Source organism: Pinus tabuliformis, chromosome 9 (genome assembly GCF_031772625.1).
Source record: "Pinus tabuliformis cultivar Carrire ecotype Pingquan chromosome 9, CPIR1, whole genome shotgun sequence".
NCBI lineage: Eukaryota > Viridiplantae > Streptophyta > Pinopsida > Pinales > Pinaceae > Pinus > Pinus tabuliformis.
Window position 1 is genome coordinate 195,108,660 of NC_142307.1, and position 21,306 is coordinate 195,129,965.

The 21,306-nt window shown below is 38.1% G+C and overlaps 1 protein-coding gene across 2 annotated transcripts in view; it reads right to left on the reverse strand.

Moving 5' to 3' along the window:
• LOC149147807 (LIM domain-containing protein HDR3-like) overlaps window positions 1-7,078 on the reverse strand; it is a 59,233-nt gene extending 52,155 nt beyond the window's left edge. The window contains exons 1-5 of one of the 2 annotated variants that reach the window (XM_089445867.1): window positions 6,941-7,078; window positions 6,610-6,692; window positions 3,800-3,954; window positions 3,030-3,111; window positions 484-619 (exon numbers count right to left, since the gene is read on the reverse strand). In XM_089445867.1, coding sequence (XP_089301993.1) covers window positions 484-619; window positions 3,030-3,111; window positions 3,800-3,954; window positions 6,610-6,655 — 419 coding nt within the window. In that variant the 5' untranslated portion in view covers window positions 6,656-6,692; window positions 6,941-7,078. The remainder of the gene's footprint in view (window positions 1-483; window positions 620-3,029; window positions 3,112-3,799; window positions 3,955-6,609; window positions 6,693-6,940) is intronic. The other variant, XM_089445868.1, reaches the window with a different exon arrangement.
• Window positions 7,079-21,306: the final 14,228 nt, after the last annotated feature.

Here is a 21,306-nt window from a genome sequence, read left to right on the forward strand (position 1 = left end):
ATCACCGACTGTTTTTGGCCATTAATGAGCCATGGCCTTTATAAATTTTCCTAATTGTATTATATATTGACTATGTATTATAATTTTCAGCCCATTCTGTTATTTGATGGCTTCCTGAAATGGTAGTGTAGTGTATTGCAAAAATGTCAAAATGTAGAAATTTCAATTCCATGCCATATGAGGTGTCAGCTAAATGCCTCTATCACAGCTAAATTTGTGGGACTTAAAACGATAGTAGACATATGTTTTATTTCCAACTATTTGAATGATGGTATAATTCTCATGTAACTTGATGACTAATATTTAAATTAATGCAGCAGCTAGATCACAAAGTTATATGTATATGTATATTTGTAAGTATCTTTAGTAGATAGATAATAAATACAACATACTTCTCGTCAAACGCATAGAGAAAAAAAAAATCAGTTGTAGTGAAAGAAAGAATACAAAGAGTAAAAGATGTATCATTTTTACGCTACATACCTGTATCCTCTAGGGTAAGAGTATGATGGAGGCTGACTGGGAGGATTTTGCTGTGAACCCATTTTCAAACTTGCTTCAAGAGCTTGAGCAAGTTCTTCATCATTCTCCTCAGGCTCTTGTAAACTGCTACCTGAGGCTGAAACAAAGACAAGGAGTCAATGGCAAGATATTATCTTGAAACATAAAAATCACCATAAGGTTGGGTTCTCAAAATTCAAGTGTGAATTTTATGAATGCTAGAGTGACAGCTAATTGTGAAACAGTTAATTGAATTCCATATGTTCAACAATTAACCATCCCACTAGTTCTAAATCTTACAGTTTACTATCTAATAATCAGTATGTTTATTGTAATGTAAACTTGTAATTCCCCACCATTTAACATGTAACATTGAGTCTTAAAACCAAAGAAAATCACAAACCCAAAATACCAAGTAATCCTGGACACCTGCAACAGAGTATTCCTTGATGAGACAAAAGACAAAGCCCGATCTGTAACTAACAGATTAAGACATTCAACACTCTTGCCTCCTGACTTTAGTGTTTCTTCCTAAGTGGCAATAAATTCCTTCCTCTCACCCTCATGACATAATCTTCCCTTAAATGGAATATTGGAATTTAGGACCTAAAGTTCGCAAGGTTATTTAATTTTACCCTGTATAGAACTACATGCAATATATTCCAACACTCTTTGGCTGCAGACCTAATCCTTCCAACAATAGAAATATTGGAAGCCTCTAAACATGGCAAGGATTCCCATCCTTTTATGCACCGTCTCTTCTCAATGACCTTGCCAACACCTTATTCATCTTCCAGAACTGAATACCAAACACAAGAACTGGTAGGGGAAGCTTAAATATAACTTCTCAATTTGATGAATGAGTCACAGACTCACAAGCATTTCCTATTTTCCACAACTAAGTATGCTTTCTTCTTTCAATAAATATGTAATTATGAATATGCACAGGGATAAACCATGTGTTTTGTAAAATTTAACACTATTCCTCTGCATGATATTTTGTATCAGCACCTACTATCAGTTTTTAGAGTCAAGTAATCATCACAAGAAATGGGTAATTTGCAAATTTCTAGACAAAGCCTGATCTGTAACTGACATATTAAGACATTCAACACTCTTGGCCTCCTGACTTTAGTGTTTCTTCCTAAGTGGCAATAAATTCTTTCCTCTCACCCTCATGACATAATCTTCCCTTAAATGGAATATTGCAATTTGAGACGTAAAGTTCGCAAGGTTCTTTAATTTTACGCTGTAAAGAACTACATGCAATATATTCCACACTCTTGGCTACATAACACCTAATCCTTCCAACAATGGAAATATTGGAAGCTTCTAAACATGGCAAGGATTCTCATCCTTTAATGCACTGTCTCTTCTCAATGACCTTGCCAACACCTTATTCATCTTCCAGAACTGAACACCAAACACAACATAAGAACTCGTAGGGGAAGCTTAAATATAATTTCTAAATTTGATGAATGAGTCACAAGCATTTCCTATTTTCCACAACTAAGTATGCTTTCTTCTTTCAATAAATATGTAATTATGAATATACACAGGGATAAACCATGTGTTTTGTAAAATTTAACACTATTCCTCTGCATAATATTTTGTATCAGCACCTACTATCAGTTTTTAGAGTCAAGTAATCATCACAAGAAATGGGTAATTCACAAATTTCACTTTCATGATTTGATCTTATAAATATTGAGCACAATATTCAAGAACAAAATGGAACTCGAAATAACAAAACTATACCAAAACAAATCCCAACAGCCAACAGCCAAGGCATTTCCCATAAACATGGAGACAGGATACCATAAATGCCATGATGATAATAGATATCAGATACTTTGGAACTTCCATTTGAAACTTGTGGAGGTACTACAGGGGGTGGCAGTCAGAACCAGGAAAATTGAAGTTAGAATTCAGTGTCCTTGCTCCTATTTTTATTCTACAACACTCTACAAAGTATGATCTTGATCTATGACGTATTTGTGCCAAGTGGTTCTAAGTTAATAGTAAATGCTATATTCAGATAAAATAAATAAATAAATAACTGAGAGGTCTTATGGGCAAATTTTTAATACTTATACCAAAATCTCTTAATACTCAAGTCTAAGGAATAGCTCGTTCAAAGTTCAAACTGAAGTCACTTTAAAATGGAAAGCCTAAAACCGGCTAAGAAGTTTACAAGTTAACATTTGGATATAACTTCTGTTCAATTTATATGACAAGTTATGCCATAACCTTGAAACTAGTTTCTTAGCTAAAAGACTTTGCTAAGTCAACAATGACAAAGAAAGATAGTCATGGCAAGCAAAGTTTTCTTGTTTCTTCCAATAAGGGTGCATGTAACTTGATAAAGGCCATATAAGAGTATCAAATCATAAACAGTTCACTAAAACATGGAAATGACAAATTCTTGTTAAGCAACAAAATTTTAGTTGAATATATGAAAACCATCGAGCTAAATGACATAACTAAACTAAAAGTAACTGTAAAAAAATGAAATTGCTATCATATACCATCTGGTTTGGTTAGTTCTTCAGAAAGAGAAAGTGCAATTGCATGATCCAGCTCCTCATCTTCGTTCCGTAATGGACCATCCTGAACAAAAATGTCCACATACAACAATAAATGTTATGGTATTGGTAAGACTTTTGATATAATCAAATAAAGCGTGTACTACATAGGAGTATAACTGGAAAGCACAACTAGAAATTTGAATCACAACATAACAATATAAAAGAACATGCAACAGGAAAGGAACAACTCCACAGTTTGAGAAATATAAACAATCCATGGGCTTGTTCTTCTATATTGATATAGATAAAGAAACAGAAATCTAGATTTATGAAATTCAAGTATCACACAACAATGTCTTGAACAAATATGTAAAACAGCATTTTTTGCATTTGGTTTTACCTTGCAGAATCTCAGGAAAAAGTTTCCACAGAAACAGCCAATAAACATAACAACATGGACCTCAGGAGCAATTGTGCAGGGGATAAAATATGAAGGTAAAGCACTAGACATGTGTTCAAATCAAATGATACAAAGCGTATCTAGAAAGGACTGAGAACCCTCTAAAGTAAACCACACATATATCATCGTGACTAGTACACTTGCAAAAAATGATCAGAACAAATTGTAAACTATTCCACCAAAAATCATTGCATTTTTCCACTAAAATACAGTTCCAAATTAATCACTAGCATGACCCTAACTTTATTAGAGCTAACAGATAGAAGATTGAAGTGTAAACGACAATACACTCTGATGAATTAGGGATTACCATGGCATTAGAGGGTACATGCCAAATTACATTATCATCTCCAAATGCACCTGGGTAGTGTCCATCTGACACTTTGTGACTTGAACCTTTAAAAAGCTTGCTCAGCCACTTCATCATTCGAGATTTTTTGTGAGAGTATGATGGTACAATGTGACCTGCATGTCGCAAATAACATGAGTAGACAAAGAAAACGATAATTAATGCCTTACTAATTTAATCCTTGAAAAGACGAAATACATGAATCCAAGAAAGAAAACGATAAGGTTCTCCTTAACAAGCTATTATATTTACAGACATGGCAGAATTGTTGATTGGATGTTCCAGAAGTTAAATCATTTTACTTATTCTCTCAAGCATATGAAAAGACATTAAAATTACCAAGGTCATATTTCAACAAAAAATCTTGCAGAAAAATCAGATTGCAACTATGAAGATATTATTCTAAATTTTAAAAATTATAGTAATAAAATCCATCTTCAACATGACTTAACATTTTAGATCATAATAGACAAATTTTGAGTCAGGGAACAAGTACAAAGTTCACAGTTAAAATATTTGTGTCAATGACAAGGAGATATCATATACAACTTTCTGAGTTGAGGTTTATCACTAGAGAACATAGTCTTGAGTCTTAAACTAGTACTTAATGAGGGACTTCTGGAAATAAATGGGTACAAAATGTGAATTCATCCCTCGTGAGTCATGGCAACCCACAGACAACTCCTGAGGCTTTACAACCACTGCAACTGCACCCATCACACTACCCTTTTAGGTTGAATTGTCCACATATCCTAAGCCACAGAAGATGTAGCTGAATAGTCTGTTGTGGTGAATTGAACAGCTTTTTCCCACAACTGACCATAAGTCCTTGCATGTGATGAGTGCACCAGACATGTATCATGGTAGCCACACAACCTGTAAACACAATTATCCTTGAAGTCCAGAACGGGGAGGACGTAACTAGCAAGAACAAAGCTGGGACAAATGCTCCCTTGCAATGAAATTCCAAATGTGACACCTCATGAACAAAGGAGAGTCATTCTTATCAAAATATTCTAAGAGAAACATGTTTTGAAGCTAGATGAATACAATTCATTAACCGCCCTGAAATCCTACCATGTCATATCAGCTTGAGCACCCCCCAACACAGTGACTCCCTTGGTAAAAAAGGCCAAATAATTAAATAAGTTTGCACAAAACTGCAAAATCAGCATCCAGATATGGGAAGAATACACCATTTCCCAAAAAGGGCTCCAGACTAACAGTTAGTAGCGAGGAGTTTCACACCTTTGGTCAAGATTTCATTCTCACAGGCTTCACCCAGCACTTCAAGATAGACATGGGGATAGGTAGGGATTGAACTTATGGCATTGGGGGGTGATGACCCATGTGCATATATTACAAACCTGAGCCTACCCTCATTCTCCTTAAGGCAAACACTGCTGACCAAGTTCCATTCACACGCCTTTTACCTAGCACCTGGAGGTAGTCATTGAACTTACGGCATCAGGAAGTGACTGCACTCATGTACATGTTATGGACTCAGGGCCACCCCGGGTTCTCCTTGAGGCCTGCCAAAATTTGTTTGTCAAACGGATTGTGGTCAAGTGGTAAATCAAGTGTGCTATCATTACGGAGACTCGAGTGAAATCTCCCCTGAAGAACATGATGTCGTGAATTAATGCTGTCAATTTGTGTTTTCGTCTGATATCTCATGGATAACTAAGCCTAGGCGGTTGGTCCTAGGCAATGTCCTGCATAATTTTGATGAAATAGATACACCTTGGTCATGCCATTTTAGCCAAAGGTAGGCCCACTTTGTTAACACTGGCTTATTTACTAACCAGAACAAAAGGGGATGAATATGTCAGGGAATAAATGAATAAAAGCAGGGATAATAACATACAAAGAAGGTTCAAATTTGGCGCATATTGCAAAGTATATTTGTCAGGCCTGAAATCATGCAATCCATGCATAGAACGGTGTACCAAATAAAGCACTGGAATAGGATGCACATCATACCAAGTTTAAACATGGACAGGCAAAACATGTTGGACTTGCAAGGATCTGCTCACTCTTCAGCCATGTCCATTAGTTTGTAGTTCCTACTTAGAATTACTGAAATGGCTTGCTACAAGAGAGTTTCTTTCTCGACACTCGTTGCAGCAGCCAAAGACTGAAAATAACACCATATGGCAACACACACTGGACCCGTGTTTCCAAAAGCAGGAAATAGGACAGAATGGGGAACGGGGGGAACTAAACAAGAAACAAGGCTAGAGGGTTTTTCGGATAAGAAGCTTGAAACCACCCCACTACCAATGTATATTATGCACATAAAACTGATTCAGTGATTAGTAATATATTAATGTAGTTTCAAGACGGGAACAGAAACAAGAATAGCAACAGGAAAAGAAAGAGAAGCGAGTCACCTGGTTAGGCTTCTGGTAATATAGCATCAGACCTACAAGATAAAAACTACGCAAAGAATACATCAAAGGCATCCAAAGTGCTGAAACCACCATTATAGCGTTTCCCTGGTAGGAGGAAGGGGATTCAGGACTTCAGGCAAGCACTTGGCAAAAGTTTGAAGTGGCTTCCTGCTTGATCAAGATAGATTTGACCATGCAGCTCAACGTGGATTGACTTCGGGAATCGGAGTACACATCTTAAATATGTTTGCCTAGCATGCAAATTCGCCGAAAACAAACAAAAAGCTGTGTTTATCCATGTGAAATCAAAATTCTAACTAATGTTCAAAAACTTATTTCATAAAAGGGATTTTTCTTTTTTTGCTGCAAAACGCCTACCAAATATGCAGGGCTGCACGATGTGCTTCATCTTCGTTGACCTCATTGCAAATTCAAGAGCTGATGATGAAACTTCCAATACCCTAAGATTTGAAATTTGTGGCACTCAGAGATTATTGGTGATCCTAACGGTCCTCTGTCTCAAATATTAATGTACACAATGAATATATCCTTCCAGCAATAACTCATCTGCTTCAGGGTTTGTAGGCTAAATTGAATAAATCCAGTTGTTTTAAGAAGCAAAGAACATAGAGCTATCGACATTGATGCCATTCATTACAGAGAGATATATACAATGTGTATACAAAAGATAAAGGTGAATGGCATCTACCTGTAATGGTATAATGCTGTAGGACCGACGAAGGCCGTCCAAGCAAAAGATGAGAAAACCGGATGCCAAATCAACTTTAGCACGCCAATACATGCAAATATTGTGCGCACAGGCCATTGGGTGAAGATATACCAAATGTATATATACCATGTCAACGTGAGCATGATTACAAAGAATATTTTTGTCAAGTTGGAGGGAGCTTGTCTGAACGGGGTTTGGAAATTTTTAGTATGAGTTTTTTTTTAACGAAAGTTTAAGATCAAAGTATAAAGAAACAGCAAAGGCTAAAGGGTGACTTTGTCGGTACCTCTCCCTTCGGAGAGGACTGGTTGTCATCTTCTTTATGTAAATGACAAGATTGGACACTTCGGTGCCCTTTTGAGACTGATGACTGTACACGTGAAGGCTTTCTTTAATTTCATAGGGGAGGGGAGAATAGTAACTGTGGATGACAAGAAAATGTCTTAATTTTCTCCGGAAGGAAGAATAAGGAATGTCAATGATAAGATTTTGTTTTCAAATTTCAAAATAAATAATGTAAATTATAAGGTTTTGCTTTTAATTTAAAGATAAGATTTCACCCTTAACTTCAAGGAAAAGTAAGAGTATAAATATAAATGATAAGACTTGGCCCTCAACCCGTATGAAGAGTCAAGAATGGTAAAGTAAATAGAACCAGACCAATGGAGATGTGAAAAAGCAAAAATAATGTGTAAACAAAATTGAAAGACTTTACATGGTACCTTTTAGGGTAACCACACTAGGGAGTGTAAACCAGAAAAGTTCACTTATAATTTTCTATGAAGAATAGAATATCTCAATCAAGGCATAAGGATTGCTCGGTGGATATTATCTACTTATATTATAGATCTATTTAGTTTTATTATAGAACATCTCAATCGAAGCATAAGGATTTTTTAGTGGATATTATTTATTTATATTAGAAATCTATTTAGTTTTATTACTATATTTAATATTAAAATATAGATGGGTAAGATGATTATTATCGCGCGCGCTGGAGATGGAGCTCTCCCGCCCCTGGACGCCCTGACCGCCCTCGATCGAGCTTGGCAGCCCTGCTGCCGGGCTTGCAGGCCTTCTACGGGCTCCCCTCGCTGCGCCCTTCCTTCTGCTTACTTCCTGGGCCTTCTGCCCGTCTCTGGCTTTTCGTGCTGCCTTTGAGGGCAGCCTTCTGCTGCTTCTCTGCTTTCCTGGGCCTCCTGCCCCCCCTTTCCCCCCTTGCCCTTCGTCGAGCGCCCCAGGCTCGATGGATCCTCCTTCTTCAGATCAGTCCGACCTCGAGAAAGCCTTTGCTTCACTTATTCCTGAGAATAACTCTGAAAGGATCCGACCTACTGCCTCCAAATTTATCAAAAAACTTGATGAAATTCCGGAAATCCCTCTCCCTCCTTCTCTTCCAAGGAGATCTGCTGTTGCATTAGCTGAACGAGGATTGGTTGGCCAGTTCACGGGGCTATGGCCCTCCCCTCGCTCTGTTCAGCGTTGGGTGGAAAGAAATTGGAATGCCATGGTCCAGGGGAAAATTGCGATAAGGTTTTGTGGAAGAGGCTTCTTTACCTTCCTTTTCGAAACAGTCGAGGATCGCAACCTTATTTTCAGGAATGGGCCATACTTCATGGACACTATAGGTCTTTATCTCAACCGTTGGACCCCGGACTTCGACCCTGAAATGGATGTCCCCAACGCAGTCCCTGTTTGGGTTCGCCTTCCGCATCTACCGCTCCACTGTTGGGCTGATGAATCTGTTCGAGCGATTGGAAATGCAATAGGCAAATATGTGGATAGATCTGAACCAAAAGAAAATATGCATGCATGCGCGAGGATCTGTGTGGAGGTAGATTTGGGCAAAGGTCTTCCAGAGGCAGTTAAGCTCAGAGTGGATCAGTGGACGCATATTCAACAGGTCGACTACGAGCAACTCCCCTTCAAGTGTAAGGTATGTCATGAGTATGGTCATTTTGCCAATAGGTGCTCTAAATCTAAAACAGAAATCAATAATAATGCTGAAACCCCTGAGGAATCATGGGAAATAGTAAGGAAAAAGAAGAAATCACATCCTCCCCCTGAGTCTGAGAAGCCTCACTCCGGAACCCCTCCCTTCCCCTCTGTCTTCCCCTCGTCCTCCAACCCCTTTGGATCCCTGGCTTCAGAGGATCTCCCATCTCCCCCTCCTTCCCCCAAAGGCCCCGGAACCTCCCCCTCTTCCCCCCTCCAAGCCTCCCCTCCTCCCTCAGTGGAAAGGACCTTATCAAAAAACAAATCGAAGGTAACCTATGATGATCCTCAACCTGATCAATCATTACTGACTCGAACTGAGCCCCCCTTGATCTCTTCGACCCCATCTCAGCCTGTCCTTGGCCCTCCCCTCATCAGAACTACCAGAAGTTCCTCCAAGGACCTTGGTGCATCCGGGGATATCCACAAGAAACCTGGACCAGGCAGAAAATCAGCCAAGCAGCATCGGGAAGAAAGCACGCAAAAAGACATAGCTCTAGGGATCCAAACTCCTATGGACTCTTTTATTACAGGTTCACAAGAGAAAGATACAGCAGCTAAAGAACTTGAGAGGCGAGCACCTCCTCGCTCGAATGTCTCATGATGAAGCTTTTATCTTGGAACAGCAGGGGTATGGGGCACCCCTCTAAATCAGCGGCCCTTCGAGATCTCCTTCAATCAGAAAGACCCGAAATTGTTCTAATTCAGGAAACCAAACAAAATCAGAGTGAAATGCAGTTAATCATAGAAGCCCAAAAGTCTTTCACAGGGGCCAGTAGTAATTCCAGAGGAGCCTCTGGAGGAATCACAACTATGTGGAATAAGCAGCAGTGGAATTGTAAATCCTCTGTCCTCAAGCAAAACTGGATCAGGACCAACCTTGTCAACAAGGAAGAGAGCTGTGACTTAATTATTTACAATGTCTATATCCCCAACCATTTCCGGGATAAGGAACAATGCTGGAAGGAATTGAAGGAGGAAATCGACAAGGAGCAGAATTCAAATGTTATCCTTGCTGGAGACCTCAATTTAATTCTCCATGCGAATGAGAAAAGGGGGGGCGTCTTCACCCCCGATCCCTTCAGAAGGCAGCTGGAAATTATAATGGCTGAGCACGAATTGATGGACATCATTCCAAAAAATAGAAAATTCACTTGGAACAATAGACGATTGGGGCCAGGTAACATTATGGAAAGGTTGGACAGAATTCTGATCAATGTTTCCCTTCTTTCCTCCTTTGCAGCAGGCCACACCAAAATTCTTAGCGCCACAGCCTCAGATCACTTCCCCATTCTATTAACGTTGGACTCCCACGCCAACTTGGGACCAATCCCATTCAGGTATAATCCCTTGTGGAGAGACAGCGTTGAGGCCGAGTCAATCATAGAAGATACATGGAAGAATCACGTGGAAGGTTCCCCAACTTTCATTTGGGAAACAAAACTTCGAAACACAAGGAAAGCGCTCAAGGATTGGGCAAAAGTCAGCTACCAAGAGCCAGAAAAAATAAAGAAAAAAATGCAGCAGAGTTTGGAAGAGATTCATAAACAAATAGAAGATCATGGATTCACTAATCAGCTGAAAAGTAAGGAATGGGAGGTACAGGGACAGCTAACTCAAATTAAGAGAGCGGAAGAGATCAAATGGAGGCTCAAGTCGCGAGAAATATGGCTAAAGGAAGGTGATAAAAATACGGCATATTTCCATAAGCAGGCCGCTGTAAAAAAATCAAGGAACATTGTTACCACTATTACAGATAGTCAAGGCAGCCAGCATGATGACCAGGAATCTATTAAAAGAGCAGCCTTCCATCATTACAATTGCCTCCTCACTGAAAATCAAGGAGCCACGGACTATACGGCTTTCCTTAAGTACCTACCAGAAAAAATCTCTGCTCAGGAGAATGAGAGAATAAACAGTGAAATAACAGAGGAAGAGATAAGAAAAGCTATCTGGACTCTTCAACCAGACAAGTCCCCAGGTCCAGACGGTTTCTCCATAAATTTTTACAGGGACCATTGGCATTTGATAAAAAAAGATCTTGTAAAAATGATGAAAGGAATACAAAGAAAAAAGAAAATGGGGGGTTTCACAAACTCAACTTTTCTCGCCCTCATTCCCAAGGAAACCAGGCCCACTTCCTTCTCCAGATTTAGACCTATCTCCTTGTGCAATACTTCTTACAAGATTTTTGCAAAAATTATAGCAGCCAGGCTTCAGCCTTTGCTTCCTTCCCTTATATCTGAAAACCAGGGGGGCTTCATGACCAACAGGCAAATACATGATTCCATCACCTTGGTTCAAGAAGCTATCCATTCTAGCACCTCTAGGCAAGAGAAAGGCTTCGTCCTCAAGCTTGACTTAGCCAACGCCTTCGATCGAGTCAGACATTCATTCTTGTACGCTGTCATGAGAAAAATGGGCTTCAATTCTGACTTCATTAGCACCATTGCCGCATGCATCTCTGGACCCTGGATCTCGCCCCTCATTAATGGCCGCCCTTGTGAAGCTTTTCAATCTTCAAGAGGACTAAGGCAAGGATGTCCTCTTTCTCCCTACCTATTCATCTTGATGGCTGAATCCTTCAGCAGCAACCTCGATCACAACCGAAGAGTTGGCCTCATCTCTGGTATAAAGTTTGGGAATGGAGTAAAAAATATCAATCATTCACAATTTGCTGATGACACCCTGCTTATTGGTGGGGCTTCCACCACAATAGCAAGGCGCTTCAAAAATCTTCTCGATCAATTTATGGAGTGCTCTGGAGGAGAAGTCAACTTTCAGAAAAGCTGCATCTATGGATGGAACATCTCCAACCAAACAGCCCACAATATTGCCAATATCTTTGGAGTAGCCTACAAAGAAACCTGGGACCACTTCACCTATCTTGGGATGCCGGTCACCTTGGGCTCTCTTAAAGCCTCCACCTGGAATGAAATAATCGACAAAGTCAAAAGAAAGGTACAGCAATGGGGGACTCAATGGCTTAACCCAGCGGGCAGACTAATCCTGCTCAAATCAGGCATTTCCTCCTTACCTTTATATCGTTTCACTCTTTACCAAGCTCCTGCTTCGTTCCACAATAAGCTTGAAATAGCTCTCCGCAATTTTTTATGGCAAGGAGGGAAAAAAGAAAAAAATAGATACAATTTGGTCAATTGGAAAAGTGTAATTCAATCTCCAGACAGAGGTGGATTGGGAATCAGATCCCCCAAAATTCTAAACCTCGCCTTTGGGATTAAAATGGCTTGGAGACTAATTAGTGAACCAAAAGCCTGGTGGAAACAGGTCATTGAATGCAAATATCTTTCGGACAACAGACAAAGACTTCTTGAATCTGATATTCCTATAAGAGACTCCACCAAAATCTGGCATCTTTGCAAGAAAGCAATCCCCACTCTTATTCAAAACACCTCAAAGATTCCGGGGGATGGGAGCAGTATTAATTATGCCACTGACAAAATCATGGGCTTTCAACCCTTAAACACTGTTGAAGAAGCCATTCCCTTCATCCTTTATCTTCATAGCAAAGGCATACAGAGGCTGGACCAAATTTCAAAATGGGATGCTGAGAGCGGTGCTTGGATTAGCTGGGAATTCCCAGTTATTCCCCCATACTTGGATTCTAGCTACCAAGCCCTCCTTAAAAATCTTCAAAACAGAGCCCCTATTAAAAAAGGAGCTTTAGATGGGTTTAGATGGGACCCCACGGGCTCATGTTACACCATTAAATCTGGCTACCAATTCATTTGCAACAATACTTATCAGGCTCCGGTCTGGAACCAATGGAGAATAATATGGAAGTCTGAGGCCATCCCCAAGGTCAAATTCTTCATTTGGCTGCTGCTTAAGGGCAGAATCCTCACTTCGGAAAATCTGAGAAAGAGAGGGATATATGGACCTTCAATCTGTCCTAACTGCTGCTCCGAGGAGGAAACCATCCACCATCTATTTCTTGATTGCGCCTTTGCGAAGAAATGCTGGACCATCATGGCCAATCTGGGCAACATAACATGGCAGCCTCAGCAAAACATTGCTGAGACAATCCAAGATTGGAGAAGGAATTGCCCCTGGAAAGATAAACGGAGCAAGATAGTTACAAGAACCTGGGACATCATTCCCCACAACCTCCTTTGGAAAATCTGGCTCACTAGAAACAAGAAAATATTTCAAAACAAAGAAGGCAATGTCTGGAAAACGTGTAGCAGTGCTCATCTATTGGCGCAGGAGACAATGGCTGTCAAATGTTCAAGAACAATTAAAGCAACTGATTATACAATTGAAGAGAGGCTTATGATCAGGCATATCCTAGGTAGCTCAGGCCAACACCAGAGCATTCAGAGAAATGTCATGCAGCTTCAACATAAGACCAAAGACTGGGAAATAAGGCTACCATCTCAGGAATTCAAAAGATGGATACTGAGCAACAACTGCCCAATCCTATTCTTTGACGGAGCCTCCAAGTCCAATCCAGGACCAGCAGGCGCAGGAGGCATTATCATAGACGAATCAGGAGAAGAAATAGGCAACTACGAATGGAGTCTAGGGGAAAAAACAAACAATAACGCCGAGGCTCTTGCTCTGTATCAAGGATTGTTGCAATTAAAAAGCAGGGGAATCAGAAATGCACTTGTTCTAGGAGACTCCTCTATAATCATTGGCTGCATGAACCATTACAGGAAATCCCCAAACAGTAGTCTTCAACAGCATATCCAACGCATCAACCTCCTCATCGAACATTTTGAAAAAATCCGATTCTGTCACATCCTTCGCACATACAATAGGGAAGCGGATAAACATGCAAATAAAGCAGTCGGACAAGCGGAAGGTGCATTGAGGCACAGTCAAAGAGCATTTTTCCAGCCTCTGCCATGAAGCAGGTTGATACTGACAACGCTCAGGCGCGCAATCCCAGCAAGCGTGTGATGGGTATGGCAAAAACAGCCTCAGGGCATAGCTCGAAGTGCTCAAGCAGTCACACTCAGGATTCGATCCTCAGATCAATTGATATCCCGAGGAAAAATCATCACCACAGAGAAGGACGGAAGAATGATCCTGCTGCCACAGTGAATCGTCCTAGAGATATAGAAAAATATCTAATTATTTTAGAGGATCCGATCTTTGATATGCATTCAGGCCGTTGCAGTTGGTCCCGATCCATAAATACGGGCTCAGGAAGGCATATTATTGTCATTCATCACTATGATCAAGAGCAGCCCCGCGGGAACGAAGAAGGCGCCCTGGATCAGTCACGACGGAGATCCCCTGCTCTGGTATCGGCTTTTTATGCTCTGTCTATCTTTTCTCTAATCAATCTCGTGGTTTTTTACAGGAATAGCTTCGGAGGGAAGCTAAGAGCTTTAGTGCCCCTCCTTCACCATTTTCTGCTTCTCTCTCTGCGCCCTTGCTGGCCGTCCCCCTTCCTTCCATCCTGCCTCCTCAGTTCGCCTCTAACCGGCTCATCCCCTCTATTTTCAAGTTTATACCTCTTTGTTCTGTGCGCTATCAATCAGAACCTTCTTTATTACCTCTCCTTTTCCTTGGAAGTGAGATCGGTGGGTTCGAAGTTCTTCTGTTTATCTTCAATCTCTTACAGCTCTGTCGATAACCCGTGCATCATAACCCGGCCCCTCCCCTTCTTCTCCTGCAGCCAGAAGGAGTCAACTGACCATCACAGTGAAACTGTCCCTCTTAGAATCCAATCTCAATTTGTGATGGCTCGTTCTGAGCAATGCTTCCATTGCCGCGACCTCCAAGCCGAATTTGATGAGGTCAGAGCTCAACAACGAATTCTGGAAGATCAAGTGCGAAATATGGAAGCTAGGCACGCTGAGCAGATACGAAGCCTGGAAGCAAAATTCGATGAACAGTTCAGAAATCTCCACTCCAAATACCGCACAGAAATGAATTTGTTTCTCCACAGGGTTCATTCACTTCAGGAGCAGTTCAACGGGCTCAACAATAGATGCATTCATGCTGAGGAATCGCTGGCAATTCTAAGGGAAATCATGGAAACAAAGCAGAAAGAAAAATCAACATCTTCAAGCGCAAAGCCAATGGAAGCAGAACAGCACCCAGAGGACTCCACAGCGAGAAATATCAGTCATATTTCCATTGATTAACTATGTATTGTAAATGCAAACTTTTGTGTCATCAATACGTCCGGATTTATAGTAGTACTAGTTGTTTATTAGTCAGAAGTTACAGAAACCAATTCAAGGATAGGAACCTCATGCTCTATCCTTGGATTTGCAGTGCTATCGAAGTAATCTATGTACGGCTTCATGCCTTATCACTTTTTTCAATCAATATATAGCAACCGATATTGTCAAAAAAAAAAAAATATAGATGGGTAAATATGTTGAAAATTTGGTTGTTTTATTGTATAATTAAAATTTTCATTATAAATAGATAAATATGTTGAATCCATGAGGTGTAGACTAATTGGTTTGTGTGGGGATTTATTCCCCACCAAGTTAGAGGTTCAAATTTCATGGGGAGGGGTTGAGGATGGGAGCCACCTTTGGGGGAATTAAACTATCACCAAGAGTGTCCAAGCTCAACCGAGTTTCACACAATCCTGGTGATAGCATCCTACCGATGGGCAGATCATTCTTCCATCCAACATTGGAGCTTGCCTTGACCTATGCTCAACCTAGTTCAAAGAAAAAGACAACAATTATGTTGAAAACCTAGTTATTTTATTACATAACTATGATTTCTTTTTTATTTAAATGGTCGTAAATTTTTAATTGCAAGATCATCGTTACATGAGTCAATTTAATAAGATTTTGATCAGTTCAAATAATTATTTATTAAAAATAATGTGAGGAATTTCAAGGATCGTTATGGAAACTCTAAATCCTTTGGTGATTCCGCTATCTATGGGGGATTTTCAATTTCAGGATAATTCCCCTTGTCCTGAGCTCCCACATTGTGAGGAATTTTGTTGGCAGCAAGGTTCTTCCCTCCTTCAAGGTGATGCCATCGCTTCAGATCACTTGAGCTTTTCGGTCTTTTTGAGGCCACTCTCAAGGGGTACCCTTTGTCTACGTGTGGGATCCACTAACTTTGTCTCTACGCTTGCAGCCAAAATTCAGGATCGAAGAAGAATCCCTTCCATCTCAATGTGGCTCCTACATGGGGATAGGTAGCTTCAAGAAGGGCTTTTGCTCAAAGATTAATATGGTATAGCTAAGGACGTCTTAATCCTCTTAGTCTTTGGATTGAACGGGGGAGTCAAAGGCTAGGGTGCGACCTCTTCCTCTTAGCCACAATCCTTTAAGGATGCTCTAAAGTCAGGGCTCTCGCAATCGACTCCCAAAGATCTCCCAAGGTTAAGCTTCATTGTAGAACAAGCATAAGATATTCCCAAACTAGACCCCAATCCGATCTTTTCAATTCATCCTATGAGTGAAATGCCATAATTTATCGTTTTAATGGGCTCAAGCTATCTGCATCGGCACACCAGGAATGAGTGCATCAAACTTGATCCCCAAATGTGGCTATGTATTTCTGTTTGAAGGGATTCTTTGTGATTTTTATTCAAAAATTGAGAGGATTGTTAAAGAATTTTTATCAAGGACCCTAGTTTTGGGGCCACTTTGGGCTCTCCTTTCAACAATGGTTTCCAAAATTCAACCCTTTATCCATGACAATTCTAGCCACTCCAATTTGGATAAGACTTCCTAATATGCCCATTCATTCGTTAACTCCATATGTCTTAGCTTTTGTAGGAAACTCTCTAGGTTGTTTTATTTAGACAGATACAAACATAATTGAGAGGGGTAGTGTAACCTTTGCACATGTTTGTTTTGAAATAGATCTTAGAAAAAGGCTTCCTGGAAGGATCCTTCTCAATTGGAATGGCATAACCTTTTTGTAGCTAGTGGATTACAAAAACATCGCTTTCTATTGTAGGTCATATCAACACCAGGTCATTTTCTGCTTTCCCTTATTCTTAAAGACATTCTCATTCCTATGATACCAGGAAAAGGAATCAAGGATGGCAAGACCCAAAAGAATATTGGAATTCCTCAACTCACAAGCAAGATAACATGCAACAACAAAAAGCAACTACAACGAAATGTTGTCCTTTGGCCTCAACTCAGGTCCCCATAGTGTCATCTCACCCCATAACCTTTGTGATCCCTCATCCTCCTTCACCACCTCCCCACTCTTGTCTGGATCCCTCAGATGGAGAAGAGAGAGATACAACCACGATCCTAGTTTCGCCAACAAGCAAACATAAATGTCTTCACGAATCAAATCACTCAGATAGTGATAAAGAAGCAACCATCGTTGCAAATCCCAGGGAAATGGAAATGCCTCAAGGAAATGTAATCATTGTCTCCATGTCATCTGCTCCCAACAATTTCTTAGGATGGATTGGCATTCGCAAAAAAAAAGGAAGAAAAAGCCTTTGAACAACTTAATGATCAATTTTTGTCTCTTGTTGTTGGTCTCCCACTAAGTGGGGCAACAAATGGTTTTGGTCTTTGTTTTTCATTGACACTCCTCCAAATTTTTAAGTTATTGACTCTCTACTTTATTGTCTCTGATCTGGTTTCCAAAGTGGCAAGCCAAAGACTAATTGCGTCGAGAGGCACTCTCGAGCCAAGTATGGTAGAGATGTTGTAATGTAATGTTTAACATTTTGACTAAGCCAAATTACATAAAAATTAAAATATAAAATTAAATAAAAATATTAATGTAATGTAATGTAAAAAATTTAACTCCGTAAAAAAATAAAGTAAAATCAAATAAAATAAAAATAACGCTAAAAAAAAAATAGTCTATGGTATTCATGTGGAATATAGCCTATTTAAAAGGGGAATTAAATCAGTATAGATCTAATATAGATCCATCATAACTTCGGATCTACCAAGCACTGAGAGGGATGGAATCTATTGATATGCAAACCTCTTTTAGAGTGAAAAAAAAAGAATAATCTCTCTGAGTCCTTAATAAATCGAGAACTGAAACAAATCTATACTGCTTTTATTAAAATAATGTAAAAAAATTTCATTAAAATACAAAAACAACTTTAATAATAATAATAATAATAATAAATGAATAAATAAATAAATTATTTATTACACATATTTGTTTTATAATAATCTCACAATAAAATCTTAATCAATTTTGACACTAATAAAAGATTTGTTATCCAATGTTAGTTATTTAAATAAGAGTATGGATGTGAATAAGTGAAAGGTTTCACATTTAAAGTTAGTTATTTAAAAGTATTAATGTGAATGATAAGACTTGACCATCAATCCCACAATAAGTCTACTCCATTATGATGATCGATTTATGAAGATTTAAATGTGTGAATAAAATGTACTTAGATCTTTCTAAGTGTTTTCTCAAACATATTATGTGGGGTCTTCATCATAAAAATTGGTTACATATTTTTTATTTAGGCTTTCAAGTTTGAAAGAGATGTATTTTTTTGAATGTTGGATACTCGTAAAGCCTAAGTTTGAAAGAGAATGTTCTTTTTAAATGGTTTGGTATTTATACATTTTTTCCATATAACGTTGGTATTAAGTATTTAAGTTAATAGTAAATTTTATATATTTATATATTTTATTTTTATTTTTTAATAAATTATAAATTTAAAAAGGTGATGGGAGTTAGGGGTAATTTATCATTTCAAATGAGAATATATTTTTTTTTTTTTTTTTTTTCTTTTTTTTTTTGATTTAGAAATCGCCATAAACAACTAAGCAGGAGCTTATGCGCTTTTGCAATGTCATTTTCTGGCTACAAAAAGAAACGTTCAAGGCCTCATTAACATTGGTGACTTGACCATTTTTTTGCTCCACTTCATTAATAACTATCTTCCATGTGACATTAGACTCCAAGTTTTGAAAAAAAGATCAATCATATGCTAGGAAGCTTTCACTCCGAATTATATATTCATGTCGATAGGCACAATAACAAGAAGGCGAACATTCTCGCAAATGAGGGGGTCCATCTAGCAAAATGAAACCTTAAAGTGGATGGGGTTCTGAGCTTAACCCTGATTCCTTAAGCCTGCCTGCAAACCATGTTTTGTAAGTATTAGTTTTTAGTTGTTTTTTTTGGATCTACAAGCTAGCATTTTTAGATCACTATAACGCCCCCTATGCTTACTCCAGGGCATAATTTTGGATCACAATTTAGAATTTTGTTTCTATAGTGTTGATCAATTTAAAGCAACAGGAAATACTTGTAAAGGCTTTATAGTCATGCCCCCAGCATAGATTTTATGAAATGTAAATATATTTTTAGTTCATACTAAAAAAAAATGAATATAAAATATATGTCAATTAGGTTTATTTCAAGTGGTTCACAGAAACGATTGTTATCTTCCCCATCCAAATTTAATTACTACATGTGATATGATGAACTTTGTTGTAATGGTTTTGAATCTTGTGAAATCTAAATAATCCATATATATATATATATATATGTATGTATGTATGTATGTATGTATGTATGTATGTATGTATGTATGTAATCTACGTGGTTCACAACCCTTGATATTGGTGATCACTATGTCCACAGAATATTTGTACCAAGCAGATCCACTCAAAGGTCCCCATAGTGCCCACTCACCCCATAGCCTTTGTGATCCCCCATCCTCCTTCGCCACCTCCCCACTCTTGTTTGGATCCCTCATATGGAGAAGAGAAAGATACAACCATGATCCTAGCTTCGTCCACAAGCGAACATAAACGTCTTCATGAATCAAATAACTCGGATAGTGATAAAGAAGCAACCATCGTTGCAAATCCCAGGGAAATGGAAATACCTCAAGGAAATGTAGTCATCGTCTCCATGTCATCTGCGCCCAATGATTTCTTAAGATGGATCAAAATTCGCCAAAAAAAGGAAGAAAAAACCTTTGAACAACTCAATGATCATTTTTTGTCTCTTGTTGTTGGTCTCCCACTAAATGGGGCAACAAATGGTTTTGGTCTTTGTTTTTCATGGACACTCCTCCAGATTTTTAAGTTATTGACTCTCTACTTTACTGTCTCTGATCTGGTTTCCAAAGTGGCAAGCCAAAAACTAATTGCGCTAGGAGACACTCTCCAACCCAGTATAGTAGAGATGTTGGAATGTTATGTTTAACATTTTGACTAAGTCAAATTACATAAAAATTAAAATATAAAAATAAATAAAACGATTAATATAATGTAATGTAAAACAATTAACTTCGTAAAATATATATATATATATATATATATATATATATAAAGAAAAAAGAAAAAAAACATTATAAAAACAAAATAAAAATAAAAATAGCCTATGGTATTGACCCATCGTATTCATGTGGAACATAGCCTGTTTAAAGAGGGAAATTAAACCAGTATCTTTTAGAATAAATAAATATATAAATTGATCCATCTCCACCCTTGATAAATCGAAAACTAAAACAAATCTATATTGATTTTACTAAAATAATATAAAAAAATTCATTACCATACAAAAATAATTTTAATAATAATAATAATAACTAAAATAAATAAATACAAAAACAACTCTAATAAAATAAATAATTAAATTATTTATTACATATATTTGTTTTATAATATTCTCACAATAAAATCTTAATCGATTTTGAGATGATAAAAGATCTGTTATTCAATTTTAGTTATTTAAATAAAAGTACGGATATGAATAAATGAAAGGTTTCGCGTTTAAAGTGTTATTCAAAAGTATGAATGTGAATGATAAGACTTTACCCTCAATCCCATAATAAGTCTACTTCATTGTGATGATCGATTTATGAAGACTTAAATGTGTGAATAAGAAGTATTTAGATCCTTTTAAGTGTTTTATCAAACATATTATGTGGGGTTGCATCATAAAAATTGGTTATTTTTATTCAGATGTATTTTTTGGGGTTGCATCATAAAAATTGGTTATTTTTATTCAGATGTATTTTTTTTTAATGTTTGATACTTATAAAGCCTAAATTTGAAAGAGACTGGTGTTTTAATGGTTTGGTATATATATGTGTTTATTTTTTAATAAATTATAAATATAAAAAGGTGACGGAGTTGGGGGTAATTTATTATTTTAAGGATTAATGAAAATATTTTTTTTCTTGGGGTCTAGGAATTGTTATAAACAATTAAGCAGGAGCTTATGCGCTTTTGCAAGGTCTCTTTCTCGCTACAAAGAGAAACGTTCAAGGCCTCATTATCATTGGTGACTCAACCATTTTTTGCACCACTTCATCAATGACTATCATCCATGTGACATTAGACTCCAAGTTTAGTAAAAGAATCTATCATATGCTAGGAAGCTTTCACTCCAAATTATATATTCATGTCGATAGGCACAATAACAAG